Consider the following 26,387-nt stretch of genomic DNA (forward strand, 5'->3'; position numbering starts at 1 on the left):
GCCTTTCTTATGACTAACTTATTAACTCTGGAAAAGGAAAAAAATAGTATCTCTCTGACGCTCTTTACATAAAGCAATAATTTATTGACAGAGAGGAAATACATTTAAAGTTTAAAATCACCAAGGTTTTCGGTACCTTTTCATTAATATAGAAAGCTTCAAAATATAACGTATAATTAAGAGCACCACTATTCCTTTGATAGAACAACTAAAATCACTTTTGTAAGGATCCTGAGACCACACGGTCCGAAAGAGCTCTGCCTAGAAAGCATGCTGGTTAAGCCTTGATATTGGCTTCCCTTAAGAGTCTCATATTCTTTTTTTTTTTCTTAAGTTTATTTTGAGTGAGGGAGAGAATGAGCCAGGGAGGGGCAGAGAGAGAGAAGGAGAGAGAGAATCCCAAGCAGGCTCTGTGCTGGCAGTGCTGAGCCTGACGTGGGGCTTGATCTCAAGAATCGTGAGATCATGTCCCAAAAATAAATAAATGTTGAAAAAAAAAAATTTAAAAAAAAAAAAAAAAAAGAATCGTGAGATCATGACCTGAGCTGAAATCAACAGTTGGATGCCCGACTGACCGAGCCACCCAGGTGCCCTAAGAGTCTCATATTCTAAGAAAGATAAGGCTGATTCATCTGAGCGCAGCAGAGCCCCACGACCACCTCTACACATAACTGGAGGAGAACACAAAACACAAGTGAAGACTAAGTTCACTTTGGGATGAAGGCAAAACAAGTGTTTACCTGCGGTTAGGGTAGAAGAGGGCATTAGCAATTATAGCCGGGAATGAGCCCTCAAATGTACCCGCCACTAATCATAAATCTGTGTGGGATTCCAAGAGAATGTGACTGTTTGTTTTTCAGACCTATTGCAGGAGAGGTCATAGGAAGCAGCTGAAAGGCATGTAGAACTCCAGGCTCCCAGTGTCCTCTGGGGGCAACACACTGATGAGAAGAAAGGCAGGAGACCTGGAGGCTGGGGAAAGGATGGAATGCTGGGGGCCAGCATGGAAGGAGAAAGTTCAACATAAGGCGATGTTTATGACAGGTATTCAATAACTTTTGAATTTTTTGTAATGTTTATTTATTTTTGACAGAGAGAGAGAGAGAGAGAGAGAGAGAGACAGAACATGAGCAGGGGAGGGGCAGAGAGAGAGGGAGACACAGAATCCGAAACAGGCTCCAGGCTCTGAGCTGTCAGCACAGAGCCCGACGCGGGGCTCGAACGCATGGACCACGAGATCATGACCCAAGCGGAAGTCAGACGCTCAACCGACTAGGCCACCCAGGCGCCCCTTCAATAACTTTTGAATTGAACTGGATTTGAGTCATGTGGAAGTAGAAGCAGTCCTTCTGAAGTTTCAGAACCCTAATGCAGACCTCAACACTGAATTTGATCACCTGAATAGAATTTGAACAGGCTTGCAATTGATGAACTATCCTGTATGGGCCTTCCTCTGTCCCCGTCGTGTACATTCTGCTTTACATGCCCAGAAGTTGAGTCTATGAGCAACACCCAGTGTTCATCCCGATAAGTACCCAATAAGCGTTTCATTTTGATGAGGTCCCAATAGTTCATTTTTGCTTTTGTTTCCCTGGCCTCCTGAGACGTGTTGAGTAAGAAGCCGCTGCCACCAAGGTCAAAGAGGTTTTTTTGCCTGCTTTCTCCTCGAGCACGTTAACGGCTTCCTGTCTTACATTGAGGTCTTTCACCAATTTTGAGTTTATCTTTGTGTCTGCTGTAAGAAAGTGGTGCGTGTTTCTTTCTTCCTAATGAACTTTATAATTAGCATGATTAACTCCATATGATTTTATTCATATGTGGAACTTGAGGAACTTAACAGACCATGGGGGAAGAGAAGGAGACGAAATAGTTTTAAACAGAGAGGGAGGGAGGCAAACCATAGGAGACTCTTAAATACAGAGAAAAATGCGCTGCGCTAGTTTGCATTCCCACCAACAGTGCAACAGCGTTTCCATTTCTCTACATCCTCACCATCATTTGTTGTTCCCTGAGTTGTTCATTTTGGCCACTCTGACCACTGTGAGATGGTATCTCAGTTTTTTAAGAAGGTGGGGTGGTAGAGAAGCCTTACCCCATACAAAGAGAGAAAGGACAGGGGCAGGGCAAAAGAAAAGAAAAAAAAATTGACCAGGCAGAGAATCAGAGAAGCTATATGGCTTAATCCAGAGAGAGAGAGAGAGAGAGAGGAAAATAAAGAAGGAGATACAGAAGCAGTGTAAAAAGAATAGATTAAAAATGTCTGCTTAAACAAAACAACAACCGGAATAACTAGACTAGAAAAGGGAAGAAATAAGAGGAGGAAAAGGAAGGAAAAAAAATATATAAAGGTATATATACGTATATATGTATATATATTCTATAATACTATATTACATGTTTATGATATGATATGATATGATATGATATGATATAATGTGTGTGTGTGTGTGTGTGTGTGTATAAAATAAGAATTGACCAAGAATCAAATCAGAAAATGCAAAACTGCTGGACTGATACCTTGGAACTGGTGGCCTGGAGGAGGGGCTGTCTGGTTTGGTCAATGTCAATCTAGCTCTGGGAGATAAGCAGTTACCGGAGGTAGGAGGTCCCGCCTCCACTGTGGGCCCCTTGTCCGGTGCCTGAAGCCCCACCTCGTTGGTGATGGGGAGAAAAGCGGCAACACCCCAGCCTCCCCTCCCCAGACCAGGTGTCCCAGACCACTCTGTTCAGGCTGTCCTCACAGTGCCACGGGCACGAGCCGGCCGGTTCTGTTCTGCTCCACAGTCTCCCGTGCCTCCCAGGATGCTCGGCTGGGATTCAAACCCTGATGTCTTGAAGGATCCTGCTCCACGTGCCCTGGGCCCCGGGTAGTGCCACTCTGCCCCACGGACAAAGGGCCTCTGGCTGGGTGGCGTCCGCAGGGTCTTTTGTCCTTGGAGCGGCTATACGCCTTCTTCCCACAGCTCTCAAAGAAGGGGACTACTCTCTCTTACTGCGCCTGTGAGCTCATGAATGAGCCCAGGACTGGCTCCCCTCCTTCCCAGGCACTGCAACAGGGAAGCAGGCCCCAGTCCAGAGAAAGTCCCGCAACCCTGGATCATGTCAGAAATTGGTTCTTCCTCTGTTTTTTTTTTCCATTCCCCAGTCCGTGGTTTTCTCTGGTCCAAATACAGTCCTACACTTCCACAGCCTCTCTTTCTCTTCCTTTTTGTCTCTCCACAGAAGGGGATCCCACCCCTCTGTTCCTACGCCACCAATTCGCAATCATGTACCTATGGCCCGCCAACTTGTCCCCGTGGTCCCCTGGAGATTTTTCTGTCACTCGGTAGCCCAGATTCCTGGAATTCCAAGTCTTCTGACCTCAACACTGTCGTGTTGGAGGGATGAGGGAACTTTGGGTCCCCCTACTTCTCCGTCATGTTGGCTCCTCCCAAAGATTTAAATTTTAAAAAGTGAATCTATACGAATATTGGAAGAATGGGCAAATTCTCTCTATAATCAGGAAATGGGTAAATGCCAATAGCAAAATAGAAAGACAAGTGATAAATTGGAAAAACAAAATATTTGCAACGTACATTGCAGTGCCTTAAGGCCTTCTATGTAAAGAAGTTCCAACAACAGAGATGAAAAAGATCAATGCCTTTGCAGAAAAATTGGCAGAAGCTAAGGGATAATTACCCCTTACATTGCTAATGGGAATACCAAATGACAATCCCTGTGAAAAGGAAGCTGGCCATATTAGGCCAAAGTACGCATGCATTGCCCTCTGACACAGAGATCCTACATTTAGGAATATATCTCCCAAATATTCTAGGGAAAATGTGAAAAGATGTATGCATAAGACTACTGTTTACAACGGTATCTAAAATTGCAAAAAAAACTGGAAACATTTGATACTGGCCAAATAAACTGTAGTACAGCCACACAATGGTGTATCATGTAGCTACAAGAATGAGAAATAGCACCATAGGCAATTAGGCAGTGATTCTGGAATACATTCTGAAATGGGAAAAGAGGGTGGAAAAGTTGCTTCTAATATCCTACCATTTGTCTGTACGAAGGGAGGGGATTTAAATATGTGTGCATTTTTATTTACATTAAAAAGGAAGGCTACGTTGACATTTTTAGAAAGCTTTGCCTACAGGGGAAGGAGCAGACAAATAGGGAAGGGAATAGAAACTGGCATTTTCTGCATACACCTTGTTTTGTAGATTGGCTCTAGAAGGCTGTAGCTATTTTTGCATTATTATCAAACAAAACAAAATTTTGAGAAGCAAACCCTAAAAATCGAAATCAAAGGAATCGAACTGTTTATTGGGTTGGCAAAACGGTATCAAGAGGAATAATTCCAAATGGTTCTATATCATAAGAGCCTGACTTTATTATATTCTGATGGGATATTCTGAAGGTATAAAATAGTACCCCCCAAAAAATCTCGAACTGTCTTTACTAAACAAAATGTATACGGCTGTGTTAGTATTATGAATCGTTCTGAGGCTATTATGTTTATTATGGGGTAAAGCAAATTAATAATGACGTCGGTTCTGGAGGACTCAGGTGCCCAGAAGCAAGTGGCTTTTCCAGCCCTTGGCAATCCCACAGTATGGGGCTTTCCCTCAACTTGGACTATAGACTAGGTCAGGAACTGGCAGCTGTAAGCAGGAGCTTCCAGATTTGGCAGATTTCTTCCTGTCTACTGCAGGATCAGCAGCTCCTTTGGTAGCCCGGTGCCTTGTGACTTTGGAAGATGTTCTTGGAAGATGAGCCTAAGGTCGGTTTCTTTTCCTGTCTCAGCAATTCTAGAATTGTCTCTGTTTAAGATTTTTTAAAAAATTTTTTGAATGCTTATTTATCTTTGAGAGAGTGGGAGAGACGGAGCTCAAGGAAGGGAGGGGCAGAGAGAGGGAGACACAGAATCCATAGCAGGCTCCAGGCTCTGGGCTGTCCACACATAGCCTGAGGCAGGGCTTGAACGCATGAACTGTGAGATCATGACCTGAATCGAAGTGGGAGGCTTAACCGACAGAGCCACCCAGGCTCCCCCAGCCATCTCTGTTTAAACTAGCTAAAGAAGATTATGTCCATTACATCTAAAGCATGACCCATTCAGAGATACTTTATTTTGTTAAATAAAATCATTATGTGCAACCTCAACATAAAAATGGGTAAAAGCCACGTTGCACTGATTGAACTATCTTGAAGGCATGGCAGTGGGAAGAGAGCTGGGGGAAGCTCACCTGTTTCCCCCTCACTCCACCCTGCTGCCCAGGATGGTCCCTAAGGCACCATGAGGAGCCCTAGGACTCCCCAAACACAATCTGGAAGTCTATTCTTAACATGTTCACCATTAATTATTAAGCACACGCATCACGTTATAGATCTTGATATATGAATGGGTATAACATAAATTACTTTGCCTGGTTATGTATGAGCCACCACAACATAGGCTGTAAAGAGACAACAGCTTGACATCACAAACCTCACACAGAAATGGAGACGTTAGTTTCAGAGCCCCCAGCCTGGACTGTGATCATTATCAGTGTAGCACACGGGATAGACCCAGTGTCCCACCCATGGCACACATATACCGTTTCCTGTTAGATTTGTGGCTTGGTCACCCTTTGAAGAGCCCTCCAGTGCTCCTGAGCCCATCTCTTAGAGTCGCTTCTGCTCAGGAAGTTGGCCTCCTCAGAGGTTGGGTGTCCTCCCTCAGATCTGCCTTGAGCACTGGGTTCGCCAGTGTCCTGCTTTAGGCAAGTATGTTGACAGCTGGAGGGAAGTTCACCCCCTGTGTGCCTGGCCGACAGTCCTGGCCAACCATCAGCATCAGCATAGCATGAGCTTCTAGTACCCGCCAGAGGCCCAACTCCCTCTACCTTGGCAGATGCCACAGAAGACATGCTCCAATCAAGTGTACACTTTCATCCTGTGAGGGCTGGAGTGCCATTTGTCCCCTCCATCCTTACCCTAGTGTCCTAGAAGAAAGACTGAAGAGCCTTCATATTCTTGTGTCCTCCTTGGAGGTAGTCCTAAGCAGCCACGCTTCCTCTCTTCTGCAGGCCGTGTCCTAGACTCCCCTAGTATAAGTTGCCTTCCCGGGAAAGTGCCAGCACTTCCAAAAACTCATCTCAAGACTCACTGTCCAACAGGCAATTCCAAAGAGAAGAGATGATACACCTGTCTGCCCCTGCCTGTCTCACTAGCTAGTCGTGTGACCTGGGTCAATCCCCGGACTTACCCCGTTCCTGGCTTTGGACTATGTGGGTAATAAGCTCTCTGCTTTAAAAGAATATAACTCTATGTTAGTAAATGTTGCAGCACATAGTAGACATACATGGAGTATTTTATCCATCTTGGATGGCTGGCTATTCACTGATTCTCTGAAATCGACCCCACCATTTAAGGACACCTGAATCCACAGAAGAGAATGCCATTATTCTATCAATAATAGCTATTTGTTGGTCCCAGCTGGAACTGTTTGCACTTAGACTTAAAAATATGCACGCGAATCAACTGGCGTGTGAAGAGCTAATTCTTGTGCTGCGTATTGAGTGGCTTTGTGGCTTTGTAGAAGAGAATTCTCTTTTTGCTCCTGGATGGAAGGTAGAACGAAGAAGGTACATACAAAGTGAGTTGACATAAAAAAAAAAAGGCAGAAGAAGATAGGTGTAGAAGTTCATTTCGAATGACCCATATCTTATTAAAACAGGTAGACATCTATATTGAGAATGAGGAAGGGGAATGTTCACATAAGTGAAAAAGGCATCCAGAGACATTTCAAAATTAAGGGCACTGGACCAAAGGTTTATATTAATGTCTTTTAAAGCATATGTTTAATGTACTCATTTAACACACTTAATGCAAAACTTAATAATAACACACTTAATATATTTTACAGCACACATAATAGAAGAGAAAAGCAAAATCAGTCTACATAGTAGAGACTCTGATGTTAGCAATAACATTTCTCTTGACTGTATGTTTTCACACATAATTAAATTATTTTACTTTTTTAGCCATCCAACTAGCACACAAAGTTTTAAGCTCTCCAAAAAGCAAATCACTTTCTACCACTGAAAATCTAATAAAATCTTTTTTTTTTTTTTTAATTTTCAGCAATATCTACCACAGCCGTTTTAAACAGTGTCTGGTTTAAATCTGTCTGGAACATTCAGGCTGCATCCATATAGCCTAACCAGGCTTCCAGATCTACCCAAATCTTTCCTTTCTGTGTAAGGCAGATATTTGTCACTCACTCAGTGATTTCCATGGACAGCCATTATTGCTGAGGCCACCAAGAAGTCCCACAGGGCTGTGCTTGCTTTAGGGAGACAGACACATGTCTCCCAATGTCAAGTTTCACGCCTCCAAGGAAGAAATCTCTTTTTCCCTATTGATATGCTTCTCCCATATGCTTCTCTCCGTGTACAAATGTCCTCAAGTCAAAACCGCCTTCCTTCCAGATCTCTTTCCTTTTCCTGCTCTCTGGCTAGTATTTTAGTTCACTGCTAAATAAATGAGCTAACAATTAATGATGACAATTAATAGTGACAATTAATAATAGTAATAACAACACATGAACTATTAAGTCTGTGCCAAGAACTGTGGTAGGTACTTTATTCATTTGGTTCCCCTATGAAGTAGGTACAACTACTCTACATTCCAGTTTTACAGATGAGGACACTGAGGCACAGACCGGTTAGAAAAGATTCCAGGGGCCACACAGAAGTAAGTAGCTAGCACATAGGATTCGAACCCCAGCATCTTGACTGCACGGCTCATGCTCGACAACCATGCCCTGCTGCCTCCACATTAACGGCATTTAAAATATATAATTAGGGGCGCCTGGGTGGCGCAGTCGGTTGGGCGTCCGACTTCAGCCAGGTCATGATCTCGCGGTCCGTGAGTTCGAGCCCCGCGTCGGGCTCTGGGCTGATGGCTCAGAGCCTGGAGCCTGTTTCCGACTCTGTGTCTCCCTCTCTCTCTGCCCCTCCCCCGTTCATGCTCTGTCTCTCTCTGTCCCAAAAATAAATACAAACGTTGAAAAAAAAAATTTTTTTAATATATAATTAAAAAAAAAATCAAGCAAGTAACTTTTTTTTTTTTTTTTTTTTTTTTTTTTTTTTTGCTGTGGCTAATGAATACCAGTGGCTAACAGTGAATATGGAAAATCTGGTCTGGCACCATCCTGTCTATAAACATTCCTGTTCGTTAAATCAACAAATGTTTTAGACCAGTTTTGAAAGACCCTGAGAATGATTTCAATGAAAACGTGTGTCTCAGCATTTGGGGAAGTTCCCTCCAAACAGGCCCAATTAAGCAAGCCCTGTGCAGTGCTTTAGGGGGGTTCCAGTAACTGCGGGTCTGCAGCTGTGGTCAGCACACGCCGAGCACGTCCTGAGGCCAAGGACTTGGCACACCTCGGTCCCCTACTCTGCACACAGCCCCACCTGCTCTCTGCCCCATCCCAGGCACTCTCCACAGTGCTTAGAGGTAGGAGGCACTGTGGGGAAGTGAAGGCACCATTGCAGTTACTACGTCACCTACAGGATCATAGAAAACGCCACTTCATCAATGAGAAAGAATGAAATATGGCCCTTTGTAGCAACGTGGATGGAACTGGAGAGAGTGATGCTAAGTGAAATAAGCCATACAGAGAAAGACAGACACCATATGGTTTCACTCTTATGTGGATCCTGAGAAACTTAACAGAAACCCATGGGGGAGGGGAAGGAAAAAAAAAAGAGGTTAGAGTGGGAGAGAGCCAAAGCATAAGAGACTCTTAAAAACAGGACAAACTGAGGGTTGATGGGGGGTGGGAGGGAGAGGAGGGTGGGTGATGGGTATTGAGGAGGGCTCCTTTTGGGATGAGCACTGGGTGTTGTATGGAAACCAATTTGACAATAAACTTCATATATTGAAAAAAAAAATGCCACTTCATGAACTTAAAATCCTTTAGTTCAATCATGAGCATTAAAAACGTGAAGATGTACCCTTTTTTAGGGCTTAAGTTTCTTTGCTTTGTGCCCAGCCTCACCGTTGCTGAATATGGATTGAGAATGAGCACCTGTAGACAGTTACGGAGGAGGAAGAAACAGAAGAGGTCTGTTGCTTTTGAATTCTGGGTTCCACTGGGAGCACATGACCACAGCTCAATGTTTAGTCCTATCTCTGGCAACCTAGTGATGACTTTCATCTTCAGACTGTAAGTAAGATTTTCAGAGAGCCAAATATTTTTAATAGTGCCCTTTGTTAAAAATAGGCTCCTCCGCTCCGAGCCCAGAGCGTCAAGAGCTCTTTCTTACATTTGGCTTTTCTAAAGATCAGGACTGTGAAAGAACAGGGAAGACTTCAGATTCAGTTCCACGAGGCTTGACCACTTTTGCAGGCATCAGGTACAGAAGATTCTTCCAGAACCTTGAGTTATACGACAGAGGTTTATCAGCGTTCCACTTCAGAACTCTGTGAGATTTCAAAAGCTTTAGTGATTGGGGGAAGAATGTGAAGTCACTGACAGGTGTAAATTCAATTAAGATGATTTTAATTTTCCTTTCTACCAGAGCTTCATGGAGTCCACTTTCAAGTTCATACCTGACTTCATTAGACATGTAGCTTTTACTTAGGACAATGATCAGTCTTCGGCTTTTCTCTATCAATGAGTGGATTTCATCAACAATAGCTGAAAAGGCAAGATGTGGCAAAGTAATTAAAGAGAACTAAAAGAGACAGGAGATGAAAATCATTTTGCACAGTCTAATTCTGTGTTATTTAACTTACTTCACTAGTAAGTTTTTCAAGATAAACCATTTATTCTTAATTCTATACACCTATGGAAAACAATCATCTAGAAAACAATAATGAAGTTGGCACTAATTCTATGCCACTCCCTCTTCTAAATGTTTTATGTATATCAACTTACTAAAGCATCATAATGATCCTATGAAGAGAGTATTGTCATCACCACCATTTTACAGATGAGGAAGCCAAAGCACAGAGTGGTTAAGTAACTTGCCTGGAGTCACACAGCTCGTAAATGGCAGAATCAGAACCTAGGTGGTCTAGTTCTGGAGCACCTGTTCCTAACCATCATGCTATCTTGCTTGCCTCTCCACAGGCAGGGAGGAGCACACTAAAATCCAAATTTAAAGATTATATATCTATATATCTATATCTATATGGAGATAGATCTATATGGAGATATAGATATACAGATATAGATATAGATATAAATATAGATATAGATATATAGATAGATATCCATCCCACAGTTAGTCCAGACCAGAAGTTGACAAACATTCTGTAAAGGGCCAGATAGCGAATATTCCAGGCTTTTCACACCATCTTTGTCACACTGCTCATCTCTGCCATGTAGCTCAAAGGAGCCACAGACAACACATGAACAGATGTCACCTTGCTGTGTTTCAACAGAGGTGACAGACTGGATCTGACCCGTGGGTGATGGGTTGCCAATTTCTGGTTTAGACCTCTACCCTTTCTCAAATAGACGTTTTAATCCAAACTAATTACAATTAAATACACAACATTCTTTATTTTTATATAAGAACCGAGAAGAAATCTATTTAATTAATTAATTTATTAAAAATTAGTATGCTTTCTCCTTCTAATTGGTAGTATTTTCCCTTTCTCATTTGTATTCTGGGTGGGTGGGAGGGGACCACAACTATTCCTTATTTACTGCTATGTTTTCAATGCCAAGCTCAGATTTTGGCACAAGGCTGGAACTCAGTATATGTTGCATGAATGGATGATAGTGACAATGAAAATATTTATATTGTATCCTTGGTAATGCACCAGCCCCCAAAACATTCTGACGCAGATTTCAGATATTTGCTCTGGAAGACTTCAGAGAAAATATACGGAAATGTTACTAAATTTCTTGGCTTCAAACTGGAATTTGCTTCAATGTATGTTTTAGGGTTGTTTATATTCATATACTAGTAAAAAACTGAATTTCATGTCTAAAATCCGACATGAATCATCAATCTCCTTTTATTCACCCTTTTCTACCGTAATTTTCACACCAATGCCAACCCAACAAAGAATAAGTATTTTCTGGTAAGAATGAACTGTGTTTATAGTGCAGAGAATCCCGTTCTGCTGTATAAAACATTACCAAAAGAGATATTCCTACTGTGGGGCATCTCTAGATAAATGCTTCACGACAATGCCGATTCTGGGCCTGGTTCTGAAAGTGGAATGCCCTTTCCCCAAAGGTTCAGAGAAGTAGGAAGCACATTGAAGAGCCTGGGGCCCAAAGAGGTGACTCTCAGAAGTAACGTAGTTAGCTTTTTTGTCACTACTGATTCTACTGATTTAGCTGGTCACTTTTGGTTTAGAGAATCGCGTTCATTTGTTTTTAAGGCAAAACGGGGTTGTCTTTTGTAAGGCTGAACTATTCATCTTTTACAAGGAAAATCTCTCCACCAGTTCCCTATCTTGTATTCCCTTTCTTACCTCCTCCAGGCACTACATCCCTTTCATATATGCATAACTTATACCCAAAGTGTTTCTCCAACACCCTGGGCAAAATCTCCACAGCAAAGGTGTGCTCCTCTCCATTTTCGGGTCCACATTCTTTTAGGTAAGACACAAAAGCATCGTATGTTTTCCCATCTAGGAAATAAGGTTTACTCTTTTAATTACAGTGCAAATAAAAGTTTAAGTACGAATTTGAGCAAAAGGCATGAAAAATGGGAGTGGAACCAATGAAAAGGAAAGATGAAATAGAGCATCTATCTGTACAGCATCTATAATCAAATTGTACACATTAAATATGTACTGTTCCTTGTATATCAATTGGAGCTCAATGAAGCCATTTAAAAAAGAATAAAGAAAATATTTTTGCTAGAAAACAAATTAAAAATTAGAGCAAGAATGTTTAAACTAGGTAACCCGTAAGTAAGGTCCATCAAATATATTTTGGTTCTCGGATTCTTTTTAGACATTATTCTTTATCTATGACTTTTTAAGTTGTCAAACACAAGAAATAAATTCATTATTAAAGACAAACAAAAAATAGCATCACCAAATCTCATATGCTAATCAAGCAACCAACCAGCAAATTGTTTTTTTGCATGTACATTAAGACTCCCTTTTTTGGATACTATAGAAGGATGGGGATAAATACTAGATCCAGGAGCTCAAGGAATTTAAAAGCAGTTAAAGCCCAGGAGACCAAATATATCCTCAGTCTAGAATTGGAAAGCAAATCTCATCTCGGATTTCTTGTATCACCTAATTCTACCAGCAGCATCCTCATATGTCTACTCTCAGAATGACTCACTGGAAAGCCAAGACAGAAACAAAGCTGAGAGTTTACATTGGCAAGTGAGAAGAGACAATAGAGGTGATTTAACAGAAGACCATGTGGGAAGGGAAGGGGAAAAAATAGTTACAAACAGAGAGGGAGGGAGGCAAACCATAAGAGACTCTTAAATAGAGAATAAACTGAAGGTTGATGGGCGGGGGACGGGGAAGAGGGGAAAATGGGTGATGGGCATTGAGGAGGGCACCTGCTGGGATGAGCACTAGGTGTTATATGTAAGTGATGGATCCCGGGAATCTACTCCCCAAACCAAGAGCACAGGTACTAGATGCCAATATGAAAACTTCCAGTCTGTTGAAAGGTTTTCACTGATAATAACATCTGCTCCTATTTAATTCCTGATAATGAAGCGCTTTCAGGAGGTTAAGGCGACAAAGCCAAGATGAAAGTGTTACCTAAGCAACAAAGACCATTGTACTAATTGGGTAACTACAAAATTACATACATCTCTGTCTCCTCTACCTTCGTCCAATCTGTTTGAGAAGACAAAGCAGACAGACCCAACAATTTGAAAAAGTTTACAAAGAACACATTAGCAGATGCCAGACGGTGTGACAAAACCAGCAAAACAAACAGAATCAAAACAGTCAGACACTACAGCGTGATCTCCAGGGGACACGCTTTCCGAGAAAAAGAAATTTTGAGCCAAGTCCTAAATGATACAATTGATGCTAACTGGGATTGGTAGAGGAAGAAGGGGCAGTGGGTGGGGCGTGGTCTACCCCTAAGCCGTGACAGTTTGTTAGATGGTACAGGAGTTAGATGTACGCTTGCCTGTGTTATTGGAATCATGAACTTGCTGCTGAGTTGAAAGCTAAATATCACTGGGTCCTTTATGAAAATCTAATAGGATGAAACCATTCCAGTTCCATGTTCTTTGTGGTGCCACATCATGCATGCTCAACAATTCAGCCCCGGTACCTTCAATGGCTCACAAAACAACAATTTCTGTTTCTGGCAAAGCTTCTTCAATTCCACCTACAGCATTCAGGTTCAGCAGTTCAAGTCAGAGCCTACTGTTGATTTAAAGCAACTGGTTAGCAGAATCGCATGCATACAAAAGAAAGGACAGGGGCGCCTGGGTGGCTCAGTGGGTTAGGCGTCTGACTTTGGCTCAGATCATGATCTCCCGGTTCACGAGTTTGAGCCTTGCATTGGGCTCTGTGCTGATAGCACTTTGGATTATCTCTCTCTCCCTCTCTCTGTGTCCCCCCCCCCACTTTCTCTCTCTCTCTCTCTCTCTCTCTCTCAAAATAAATGTCAACTTTAAAAAAAAAGAAAAGAAAGGACATTTTGGTAAAAACTGTAGAATTAATATGCATATCGGAGGTAGGAAAAGCTGCTATAAAAAAAAGAGCCAGTTCCTAGTTTAATCAGTAAGTGGGTCCCCCAAGTAATTCTGTTAGATTGCTGTGAAATACAGCTATTTATTAGTGTAAGAGCTAGTGTTTCCATTAATAGTCATTATGTCAACGATTAGAATAGGCACCAAGGAGTAAGAAATAAATAAGTACACTTTTTTAAAAGGTACTCTTTTTTTGTAATCATGATGTAACTAATTGCAATAAACTGGAAAGACAATTCAGCCAAATTTATACTGTAATATGCAAGTAATATAGATTTACTCTTACCCATGGAAAATTAGTTTTTCAACTATTAATTAATTTTCAAATGCCTTATTTCAAGCAGTTCTCTTCTTGGTTTAGCAAATCTTGTAATTTATATTCTAATTTACTTTAAACCCAGGTAATGAACGGCTTGCTGGCTTTGATAACAAAGTAAAGTGCTTAAGATAAGGTATCGGAAAGCTAATAATAATTATTTTGGGTTCTGTATAAACGAAGTCCTCATGTGAATGGGCATTTGGGACTTTAAGGAATCAGGCCAGAGCTTCTCAAACTGTGTTCAGCGAGTGACCATGTTTTCATTTAATTTGACTGGCTTGGGTTGATTTGTTTCATTTCCAGTCCTTCATAAACCAGTACTGAAAACATTCTTGGATATTGCAGCAATATCAATTGGCCAGGAAAGTTTAAATTTTTGCACTTTATCTCCATTTCTGCCCTTTTCCACAAGTGATCTCTGTCATGGACCACACTTTTAAATATAGCTGATGTAGAGCACATCTGTAAATGTTTCCATGCACCACTACATCGGGAGGTAGGAAGCGTGAACTGAAAAAATGTGGATTGTGTCAAACACAACAACGAGGGAGAAAAAATCTTAGCTGAAGATCAGAAAGAGAGATATTAGTGAATGCTCATTTTGAGATACTTTCTGGTCAATGCAAGTAGAGACCTGTTCAGAAAGGGCCAACAAGAGACTTTTCGGTTGCTGGCAGCATTTCTCTCCATCTCCAAAATTGCACACACACAGGCTCAAAGCTAAATTAACTAGCTTTGCTAATTTTATATTATTTTTTAAATTTATTTTTATTTTTGAGAGAGAGAGAGAGCCTCAAGCTGGCTCCGTGCTGTCAGCGCAGAGCCCAACATGGGGCTTGATCCCACAAACCGTGAGATCACGAACTGAACTGAGATCAAGAGTCAGATGCTCAACCGACTGAGCCACTCAGGTATTCCTAATTTTATATTATTAATTAAAAGTTGCAAATGTGAAAAATCTGAGACTTCTTTCATAACTTGAGGAGAGGAGGGTCTTTCTACTTCTGATCGCAGATCTAGATTTAAAAAATCCATAAAAATAAAAATGTACACCTGAAACTAACATAGCAGTGTGTTCAATTATCCTTCAAGAATAACAAAAAAAATCTTCCACATGTGACACTACTATAAGCAAAGTCAAAAGGCAGATTACAATCTGGGAATAATATTTTCATTTCATATTATAGACAACAGGCTAGACTCCTTAAACTAGAAATAGCTCCTAGACATAAACAAGAAAAAGAAAAGCCAACAACCCAAAAGAAAAAATGGCAAAGGCTATGAATGAGTACTTTGAGAAAGGAAATACAAATGAGTCTTACACAAATCAATAGTGACTCTTGCATAGGAAGCGAAATGGCAAACGAAAACTACACGGAAATACAACAATTTACCTATCAGATTGGCACATACTCAAAAGATTTTGGGTAAGGTCATGGGACAAAAGTGACCCCATTCTTTGAAGGTGGCAGTGGTATAGTAATATGGGGGGCAAATTGGCAATATCCGCCAAAGTAACAATTGTGTCTACCCTTGAGAATTCTTCCTTCACTTATACTGCCCACAGTTGAACCAATGACTGTACAAAACTATCTGTCACATCATTTCAGTAATAACAAGTTGTCTTCAATAACCCACAAGGTGACCAAATAGACAGTGAGACATCTGCAGAAATAAAACACTGGGCAAGCCTAACAACCGAGAGACTTTACAAACTACTATAGAAGTGCATCCAAGGCATATTAAATCAAAGTTAAAAATAGTGTACATGATATGCGAACATTCGTTGGAGCGGAATTTGATTCTATATCGTTATTTGTTCGGCTATACTGTCAATGGTGGATGAAGTGGGAAGAACAGACATAGGATAGGATGACAGGGAGATATTCTGTTGCATCATTTCTCAGACTTTTTGTGTTTTGAACTATGTGTGTCCTACACACACACACACACACACACACACACACACACAAGCAAGTTTAATGGGGTAGACTGATTTTTTTAAATTCAGTAGCCATCTTTCTTTTTTATTAAAGTATACATGATTCAGTAACTATCTTGAAACTTGAGGACTTCTTTAAATCACCTTTAAAAGTAGAGAAACCTAGGCACAGAGTTGCCACACAGAAACAGCCATAGATAAAAACAGGCAGTTCTAGGAAACTAGAACCCGGGTCATTTGACTTCTAGTCCGGGGTTCCTGTAGATACATCATGCAGCCTTCTTTGTCAGGTTAAAATAATGAACCATAATACAATTCAATTCCATTGAAATGAAGTTTATTGAATGTGCATATTGTTTAAGATGCCCAGATTGTGTGTGAATAACGACAGCTCGTGGGCACAAGCATCTCACAGGCCATGAAGGAGAACGTGACATGTGTGCATAAAACAATTAGAGAACAGTTTTTGACAACATATGAGCAAGCACACAAAAAGGTGATACAAGACAACATTTGTGAGAGATGCTACGTTCAAATCAATTTTTCCCACGGACAAACCTCTACCACACATGAAGTATAATCAAAATGAAATGAAGATTAATGTTTCTTTATTTGAATTCTTTTTAAAAATTTTTTAATGTTTATTCATTTTTGAGACAGAGAAAGAGTGTGAGTGGGGAAGGGGCAGAGAGAGAGGGAGACACAGAATCCAAACAGCCTCCAGGCTCTGAGCTGTCAGCACAGAGCCTGACGTGGGGCTTGAACCCACGAACCGTGAGATCATGACCTGAGCCGAAGTCAGACACTTAACTGACTGAGCCACCCAGGTGCCCCTCTTTATTTGGTTTCTTAATGAAGTAAGAAGATAAGAAAATCCAGCATTGTGATATTCATTACCTGTTAATGTTTCATCTTTTCTCATGAAATGCCTATAAAATAGAGCCAAGTCAACTCTATAAATGACACCCATTATCACTAGGCACACAACTACCACTGAGATCAGAACAGCCACAATCATTCCTCTGGTGAAGATGTAGCCTGGGATATCAGCCATATCTTCTAGAAAGGAAAAGAAAATGGAAATAATTAATGAAAGATGGTTTACCAGTGTCTCCCACCATCTTACCTCATACTTGTCAGTTTTTATATTTAGCACTAATCCCAGTTGTCTATCCAATGCAATCCATTCACTTAGTCCACATTCCTGCCTTTAGTCTGGAATACTGACCTTTCTACTCCGATTTTTAAACAGTAAAAATGTGTAAAAGGATATTCAGAGACCTGAATGGAAAGCATTGTGATATAGCCTGTCCCTACTTGGGGAAGGCAAGGATGATAAGATACCAGGGTGAAATGTCCAGGGACCCAAACATACATCTCAGCTGGTATGTTGAGAACATAAATGGAAGTACACAGTCTTCAGAGAGCAAGTGCTGACCTGAGCTCGTCTGGGCTCCCAGCCTGGCTCCGTCACTTAGTTTGTGTCCTAGGGAAAGTCACTGATTCCCTTCATTCTTAGCGTCTTCATCCATAATATGAACCCTTTTCTTTTTTTTTTTTCAACATTTATGTATTTTTTTTGGGACAGAGAGAGACAGAGCATGAACGGGGGCGGGGCAGAGAGAGAGGGAGACACAGAATCGGAAACAGGCTCCAGGCTCCGAGCCATCAGCCCAGAGCCCGACGCGGGGCTCGAACTCACGGACCGCGAGATCGTGACCTGGCTGAAGTCGGACGCCTAACCGACTGCGCCACCCAGGCGCCCCTATGAACCCTTTTCTGAGCAGCTATTGGGCCAATGGCCCTGGGTTGTATTGTATTGGTGGAGGATGGAGGGGGGTGACTCTGGAACGTTCCATCAGGTAGGCAGTGAAAAATTTTAGGAGTCCGCAGATCTGAGCCATCAACTGTCCACCTGCCAGATCCAGGGACTGGTCCAAGGAAGGGAAGCCTCAGCTAATCTTGGTTGAGTGCATGAGCACACGCAAGGGCCCCCTGTGCCCAGCGCCCAGCTAAGGTAGGCTGGAGGCCGCAGTACCTAGTATCATTGGCCTCACCCTACACTGAGCTGCAAGCGTGCCTCCCATCGTTATGGGTACGTGAGGGCTGCCATGACTGCCTCCCCCATGACAATCAGCTACATCTCTGTCTCCAGGCTATATCTGCTCCGCTCTCTTGGGCCCCTGGTGCTTATCTAGGACTGCAATCTGATCGAGAGCAAAGGATTAGAGTTTGCGTTTTCATTTTCTGCATGAAATCAATGCACAGGGGACACCAGCAGGGGACTGAGCCCCAGTTTAGCCTGAATACCTGTGACACAAGGCAGATAATTTCACCTCTTGGGAGCTTGCTTCCTGGGGTGTAAAATGAAGGGAGTGGTGATCTTTGAGGTGTCCCTCAGCAGCAACTTTCCAAGCTTCCACAAACTTCCAAAGTAAAACTTGCTCATACCTTTTTTCAACAAGACGAAGTTTATGGTGTCTGTGCCTCCCTCGCTGGCCACAGTGCAATTATATGAAAATTTTAGATTTTTTGCATTAATATTCTCAATTTTCAACATTCTTGACACATACAATTTGCCGTCCAGAGCCCTGTAAAAGAAGAAACAATTCAGTGACAGGCTTTGTTCATTGCCAGCAACATTGCTCATGAGGGAGGAATTCATATGCACAAATACTCAAAGGCAGTGGCTCTGTTGGCTCCATGGAACCTTCTCTTTCTGGTGGGTCCTCAGAGTGTGGGCCACCACAAACCTCTGCTCCTCCGGGGAGCATCAGGGTGGACAGAAACAGCCCTCCTGAGACCACCTGGGGCCGACCCTGTGAACCACCCAGAATGAAAATGTCTGGAAGGTAATGATGCTAAGTTCTCTCTCAATGATTTTCCCCTATTTCTCCTCGCCCAACGGCTTAGCGTTCTTCCCATGGGGAGGTCTCCACCGATTGTGACAAAGCTGCAAATAGTTCAGCAGAGATACAGATTCCTATCAAGCTTGTCCATGCCATCCTGAAGATCGCTTTTATTTTGTTCAGCATCGAAAACAAACTGAAGAATGACACTATTGTCAGATGCACCTGCAGGCATATGAAAAATACCAATTAAGCTGTTCAGCACATGTCAGAAAATGACGTAGACAACCATTAGCAGCGAGCTGTCTTTCTCTTCTTAAAAGATTCAAGTTGTCCTGTCGTCGATGCAAGGCAACTGCTCATGACATCTGCTTCCGCGTCAATGACAGGCTGTGAAAGCACCATGTCAACCAGCGCTCCCCAGGTGCGCTCACTCACCTGCCGCGCCCCTAGCAGCAGGTGCCTCTATTCTTGGGACATGGCACCCTCTGTCACCTCCAACCGTGTCAAATATAATTTGAACATGATTCTGTAAAGAAGTCACCAATCCAGAAATAGCAACTATCTCATATCAGTGAAAAATCCCGAAGTTAAGGCACAAAAGGCCAGTGAGAAGCCAGGACAGAAGACGGAAAAAGCACAGGCATAACTCTAAAGAAAGACCACCTTACTCTTAGCTTAGTTTGAGCTCCATTGCAGATAGTTTGGTGAGTTGGTCTTCTATCCCTCCAAACAGGAGCAACAGATCGCTAGAAGGGGGAAACGCAGAACTCCAGGGGAGGTTCGATGCTGAGGATAAAGACACAATGGCAAGACAGCCCTGCAATTCAGCTGAGTTACTAGTCACGTGCCTACTAGAAGCAAGCGGACAGACCTTGCACCCTAAGGAGCTTGCAGACAAGTGTTAGCAAGAAGCAAGAGTTGTTGCCGTGACATCAAAGAATTTTTTTAAGTGTAAAAAGCAGAAAAAAAATCCTCAAAAGTGCAGCTAAGGTAACAGATACCTTGGGATCCCTACTCTCTACCACCTGAGTATATCAGTAAAATACCGATTAATGACCTAAAGTCATTCAAAAACACTCAAACGACCACAGGCTTAGCACAATTTTTAAAATCCAAAAAACTATGGCCTAGGTAATCCCTCTTTTATCAGATGCTTAAGTAAATTGCCCATCCCTATCAGATCCTGACCAACCAAAAGCTACTTTTTGTAAGGCGATGTTAAAAAACCTCACTGACCTTCTTTTTCTAGTTTAGATCTTAGCAATAAATTTCTGCATAATCCATCAGCCTAGCGCATGGTAATTATCATTATAAAATATGTAAATTAGAAATTAAAATTTAAGCTTATCTCAAACACCCAATCAGCCATTCAGGACTCTGGTGTTTTTTATAGCATGGATCTATGATACAATGTGATTTGTATATATCATGATACATAATACATCACATATACGTACCTATTTTTTTTTATGTTCTCTTCATGTACATTGGGTTCCTTTCCATTTTCATCCCACAAGTTCCAATAAATCTGATCCTTTTCATTCGCCAAAGCAGAGCAATTGAGGTTTACATCTTTTCCTACGTAAAAGTTGACAACCAATATTCTGATCTTACAGACTCAGATTTCCCAAAGGTATCAAATTAATATAATCAACATATATTAACTTAATACATAGAGCTAATGTAGTGCTACCTCTCAGAAAGAAAAAGATAGGCTTGGTTTTTAAATTTTAAAACATGTATAAAGCAGAGAAATTAGGTAGCAATTTTAAGTCATCCACAGCCTATGAGTTGGTTTCGCTTCAAATGTCTATGTTTAAATAAATTATTAAAACTTAGAGTGGCGAGTGGGCCTTCTTTTCAACATACAGTTTAGTAGGTAGTGTCGGGGCAACACTCCCACAGCAACTTCTAGAAAAACAAAATGGGTAAATCACACAAAATTAAGTTAGCCAGCAATTAAAGACATTAAAGTGCAGGGAAAACAAAGAGAAACAGCCGGGCTGAAAACGCAGCCAGGAAGAAGCCCTTCCAGGAGGAGCTGAGATAGCCGGCCATCATATTCTTTGGAGAAGTTACTTTGGGTTTGTACAGCACCAGGGGAATCTCCCAGAGAAAAGAGAGCCCAGGGGAAATTCTGACAGCCACACGGGCTTGCAGAATTATTGCCGAGGGCTTGGACAACACACAGGAGGCTGCAAAGGCTCAAGGGTCTCTCCTACAGTCTCACAGTACTTAGGGGAGAAAGTCCCACTTCCGGGAAGAGATGTACAACAAAGACAGGACTGAAGTCCTTGCATGCCGCACCCCACCCCATAACCTCGCTGCAGGGAATGCCGAAGGAAAGGTTTCAGACTCACAAAAAATTATCCCAGACGAAAGCAAGGCACTACATGAACAAATGAAGAGTGCAAGAAAATACAAGTATTTCAGTAAATATAAAAGAATTTTGGTCACCTAAAGCAATAACAGTGCCAATCTATTGTGAGTTTTATCACATATGCAGTAGGGAAATACGTAAACTAGCACAAAGTGAGGTAAGAAGACAAAGGAAATACAAGTCTCTAGCACAACTTTTTTTTTTTATGTTTATTTATTTTTGACAGAGAGAGAGAGAGAGACACAGAGCATGAGCGGGGGAGGGACAGAGAGAAAGGGAGACACAGAATCTGAAACAGGCTCCAGGCTCTGAGCTGTCAGCACGGAGCCCGACGCGGGGCTCGAACTCACAGACCGCGAGATCATGACCTGAGCCAAAGTCGGACGTTCAACCGACTGAGCCACCCAGGCGCCCCTCTAGCACAATTTAATGAAGGACACAAAAAGGTATAACTAGAAAGAAAACAAATCATATTAAATGAAAGAAAGAAAAAATACTTTATGAATCCAAAAGGAAGGGAGGAATAACAGGAACAAATAACACATAAGGCAACTAACAAACACATAGCAAGATAAGAGGCTTCACAGGATCACCATCATTAAATATAAATGGACTGAGGGGCGCCGGGATGGCTCAGTTAGGCACATGACTCAGGTCATGATCTCACGGTTCGTGGGCTGGGGCCCCGCAAAGGGCTCTGTGCTGACAGCTCAGAGCCTGGAGCCTGCTTCAAATTCTGTGTCTCCCTCTCTCTCTACAGCCCCCCCCCCCCGCCCCACTCACTGCCTCTCTGTCTCTCAAAAATGAATGAACATTAAAAAAAATGTTTTAAATGTCAATGGACTAGACACTATACAGACTGGATTTCAAAAAAGATCCAAATATATATAGTTGACGTGAAATATAGTGCATGTGTAATTGATTTACAAAGAAAGGTTAAAAGGATATAAAAAAAAAAGATAAAACATGCCAATCCCAAACAAAAGAAAACTGCTATGGCTGTCTATTACTAGAGAAAGTAGGCATTTAGGAAAGAAGTAACATGATAGATAAAGAGAGAAATTTTATAATGATAAAGTCAGTTCAACAGGCATCAGTACGTATGTGCCCACAAGATAACCTCAGCATGTATAAAGCAAAGATTGAACAAAAGGGTACGGAGACAAATCATCGTAGATGCAGATGTTAACATCTCTTTCTTTAACAGATAAAGAAAACACATCAAAGATTGGTTACAATATACATGATTTGAACAATGCCATTAGCTAACTTCACATAATTGGTATTTACAGAATGATAAAACCGAAACCTGCAGAATGCACATTTGTTTCAAACACACTGGGAACATTCATCAAGACGCCGCATTCTGTTCCTTAAGCAAGTTGCTACAAATTTCATCAGACTGAAATGATACAGAATACAATCTTGGACCAGTATGAAACTAAACTGGATATCAATAACAACAACAACACAAAAACTAGAAAATCCTCCAACTATTTGGAAGTTAAAAAGAACAAATTATCCATAGATGAAAGAAGAAATCACAAGGGAAGTGTTTTTTGTTTTTTTTAATGTTTGAACCAAATAGTAATGAAAACACAGCATACCTGTATTTGTTAGAAACAGCTACAGTAGCGATTAGAGGGAATTGTAGAGCTTAAAATGCATGTGCTACAAGAGACGATAATTGAAATCAATTATCTATGTCTCCATGTCAACAAATGAAAATTGAGGTGCAAATTAAGCCCAAAATGAGAAGAAAGAAATAACAAAGCTAAGTTCAGGAATCAATAAAAATAAAAAGCAGACAATCCACAAATACAAACGGCAAAGTATCTAAGCTACGCTGGGCATCTGTGGTCCCACAAATGATCGTGACAGGTGGTGGTGGTCCGAAGGTGTGGGCTTAGGAAACGGTCAACAGAAACTTGAACCCTAGCTTCACCACTTTTTTATTGGTTTAACTTTAGACAGATTTCTGAACCCTTCTGGGCTTTGGTCATTTAACCCATTAGATGGGAATAATACCCCTTGGAGTTTTTTGAAGGATTGAATTCAAGAATGTTTTTCTGGACGCCTGGGTGGCTCAGTCGGTTAAGCGTCCGACTTCGGCTCAGGTCATGATCTCGGGTCCGTGGGTTCAACCCCACATCGGCTCTGTGCTGACAGCCCAGAGCCTGGAGCCTGCCTCGGATTCTGTGTCTCCCTCTCTCTCTGCCCCTCCCCCACTCACATTCTGTCTCTGTCTCTCAAAAATGAATAAACATTTTATTTTATTTTATTTTATTTTATTTAAAAAAATTTTTTTTAACGTTTATTTACTTTTGAGACAAAGAGAGACAGAGCATGAATAGGGCAGGGTCAGAGAGAGGGAGACACAGAATCTGAAACAGGCTCCAGGCTCTGAGCCATCAGCCCAGAGCCTGACGCGGGGCTCGAACCCACGGACCGCGAGATCGTGACCTGAGCCGAAGTCAGCCGCTCAACCGACTGAGCCACCCAGGTGCCCCTGAATAAACATTTTAAAAAAGAATATATTTCAAACACCTAATACAAAACATGATTTAGTATACGTGAATTTCTCCTTTTCCTTCCCTCCTTTCCTTATGGAAAGGAATTACTCAACTGGACATGTTGATTTCATCAAGACCTGTCTGGATTGTCAATTAAGTCCATTGATTCAAAGTCCATTGATTAATCAAATATTCAGAACACAGGATAAGTCTGAAGCATTTCTCCAGAGTGCTCTCTTATAGGGTTTTCGTCTTTAAAAATAACCATAAAGACTATTAGAGAAAAGCCACAATGGGGTGACCAAAACCCTATGTAAAGACCACAGGCAGTTCTATAATGTTTTCAACATACTGTTCATTTTCATCAGCCTAAAAATGGCAACATTCACACAATGGCATACTTTCCCTGCTTTTCTAACTTTCCTCACTAAATCTGGTATGTGTTATGCACACACAATATTGGTGAATCATGAATCACATTTAGCCTTGGAAGATTCAATTATGCACCCCATTCCTAAATGTGGAATACATGTATGTCAACATATACCTAATTCCACCTTCACACGGTTAAGCTTTGGTCCAAGAAGAACAGGAATTATTTTACTGCGATCTAAAAGTGAAAAAAAGAAAAGAAAAAGGTTTCAGCGTTGCACTGAGCTTCTCTAAGACAAGTTTTTGTTGCAATATGCTTATACCATGTAACAAAAATTCTAAATAGTCATCACTATGTCATATTTTCATTAAGTAATGGTTGCAGCTAATATTGTTTGTTTCACTTTCCATCAATGCAAAGCTAATGTAACTGGAGGGAACACACTAAATTTGGTTTCCTTCAAATCTGTGGCTTCTGCAGCTATGTGGCAGGGGAAAATGTTCATCCAGGAGGGACAACCGCATCTGTACGATTTAGATGCAAAGTCACTGGGACGTGACTTTCTGCTCTTTCTTCCTTCTGTCTGCCCTTCTCAACCCCTCGAAGATGGATTTATTGGGCACAGGGTCTCTATCCGTGCTTTGGCAAGACACTCTCTTTCAGGTGCCAACCCTCCCCTCATAGACACTAAAGGAAGCACACCTTCAGTTCTGTGCTCTCGATACCTCACTTGCCTCACCTTAGTCCTGGCCCTGCAAGGTGTTCACATGTGTGGGTCAGCTCTACTTCTGTTCACGAGTGGCTTCTGACCTTGACCAGAGGTACATAATACTCTTCACCCCAGCCTCCCTCTAGTAATGTTTCAAAAGTAAATACTTCCCCTAGCAGCCTCCCATTGAATGCTCTCCTACAACCTAGGACAGCTGATAGCTGCACAACACTGACAGCGCCTGTGGTCATACACTGAAATTGCTGTTGTCAAGTTCTCGTTACTCTTCTGATCAGCACTGGCAACTTTCCTCATGACATAGACTCTCCCTTCTAGCACATCTGGCACTCCTAGGGCATTTACAAGTAACCTCCAGAGCAGCCTTCCTGGGACATACCTGTCCTCAGCAAACACGATGCCTGAGGACAAGGAGTAAAAGGCAACCCAGGAGCTCTCCCGCAGCGCCCTCACCTACCTGAGCTCTCTCAGAAAGTGTGATGCTGACGAGTGAAGGGTTGAGACGGGAGGGGTGAATGTGTGGGTGAGAACTGGAGGATGAAACTCGCAAAGTGAAAGCCCAGGTGAGTCAGATTTGGTTCCTCTGGGGTTCAGAGTCTCTGGGCAAGCCTGGAATTGCTATAAGTGGACAGCGGGACCTGGGACTCCCCCAGAGAAAGAAGGAACTCTCGGCCTTGAGACTATGGAGGAACATGAGTCGATTCAAGGACAAGGGGGCAAGAGGTGATTTTGCTGAAAATTGCCATTGCTTATCTTTCTCCGGATGCATTTTCTTCCCCCCTGGGAAGAGGTAGTGTCAAAGGGTATCTTTAGGACAGGACGTCTTTAAGACAGTATGCCATCTGCTAAACCTTGAAGGATATCGGGGCGCCTGGGTGGTTCAGTCGGTTAAGTGTCTGACTTCAGCCCAGGTCATGATCTCATAGTTCGTGAGTTCAAGCCCCGCGTCGGGCTCCGTGCTGACAGCTCGGGGCCTAGAGCCAGCTTCTCATTCTGCGTCTCCCCGCCTCTCTCTCTGCCCCTCCACCGCTCACGCTCTGTCTCTCTCTCTCAAAAATAAATAAACCTTAAAAACAATTTTAAAACTTGAAGTGTATCATTGGGAACCCCAAGTACCCTGTCCCCAGCGTGCTTTCCTCCTCATCTGTCATGTCCTATCTCTAAACTCAGCTCAGAGTCTCCTGACTCCGATCTATCTCTGGGCTCCTTCTGCACCCTAACATCACACAGATGTGTCCGGTTTCATACACTAGGAGCTTCTATGTGGCTTATCACCTCTCCTGACTATTCCTCGAGAATAGTATAGAACTCACTTCATTGCTTATTTCCCTGCTTCCTTTACCTCCTGATGCTCAGTACAGTTTATTGAATACAGGCACCCTCAATAAATATCTGCTGAGTGAAAGCATACACTGAACAACAAAAAAAATCCACAAATTACTCGAATACAAAATAAGAGGGAGACATTCTACTACATACAAGTCATTTACTATCCCCCCTCCCCACCACCAATCTCTCCAGGGTGGTGAATGACGCCCAAATTATTTGACCCTATATTTGAGCTAGTGATGCGTTCACGACTCCAAATAA

The 26,387-nt window shown here is 42.0% G+C and overlaps 1 protein-coding gene across 4 annotated transcripts in view; it reads right to left on the minus strand.

Annotated features, from left to right (window-relative positions):
• Positions 1-8,940: 8,940 nt before the first annotated feature.
• Positions 8,941-26,387, minus strand: part of IL18R1 (interleukin 18 receptor 1) — a 35,623-nt gene continuing 18,176 nt past the window's right edge. For 2 of the 4 annotated variants that reach the window (XM_030310334.1, XM_030310333.1), the window contains exons 7-12: positions 24,245-24,307; positions 20,262-20,382; positions 18,404-18,543; positions 16,850-17,011; positions 11,476-11,634; positions 8,941-9,679 (exon numbers count right to left, since the gene is read on the minus strand). In XM_030310334.1, the coding sequence (XP_030166194.1) occupies positions 9,324-9,679; positions 11,476-11,634; positions 16,850-17,011; positions 18,404-18,543; positions 20,262-20,382; positions 24,245-24,307 (1,001 nt within the window). In that variant the 3' untranslated portion in view covers positions 8,941-9,323. The remainder of the gene's footprint in view (positions 9,680-11,475; positions 11,635-16,849; positions 17,012-18,403; positions 18,544-20,261; positions 20,383-24,244; positions 24,308-26,387) is intronic. The other 2 variants (XM_030310335.1, XM_030310336.1) reach the window with 2 other exon arrangements.

This window comes from Lynx canadensis, chromosome A3, assembly GCF_007474595.2.
Source record: "Lynx canadensis isolate LIC74 chromosome A3, mLynCan4.pri.v2, whole genome shotgun sequence".
Classification (NCBI taxonomy): Eukaryota; Metazoa; Chordata; class Mammalia; order Carnivora; family Felidae; genus Lynx; species Lynx canadensis.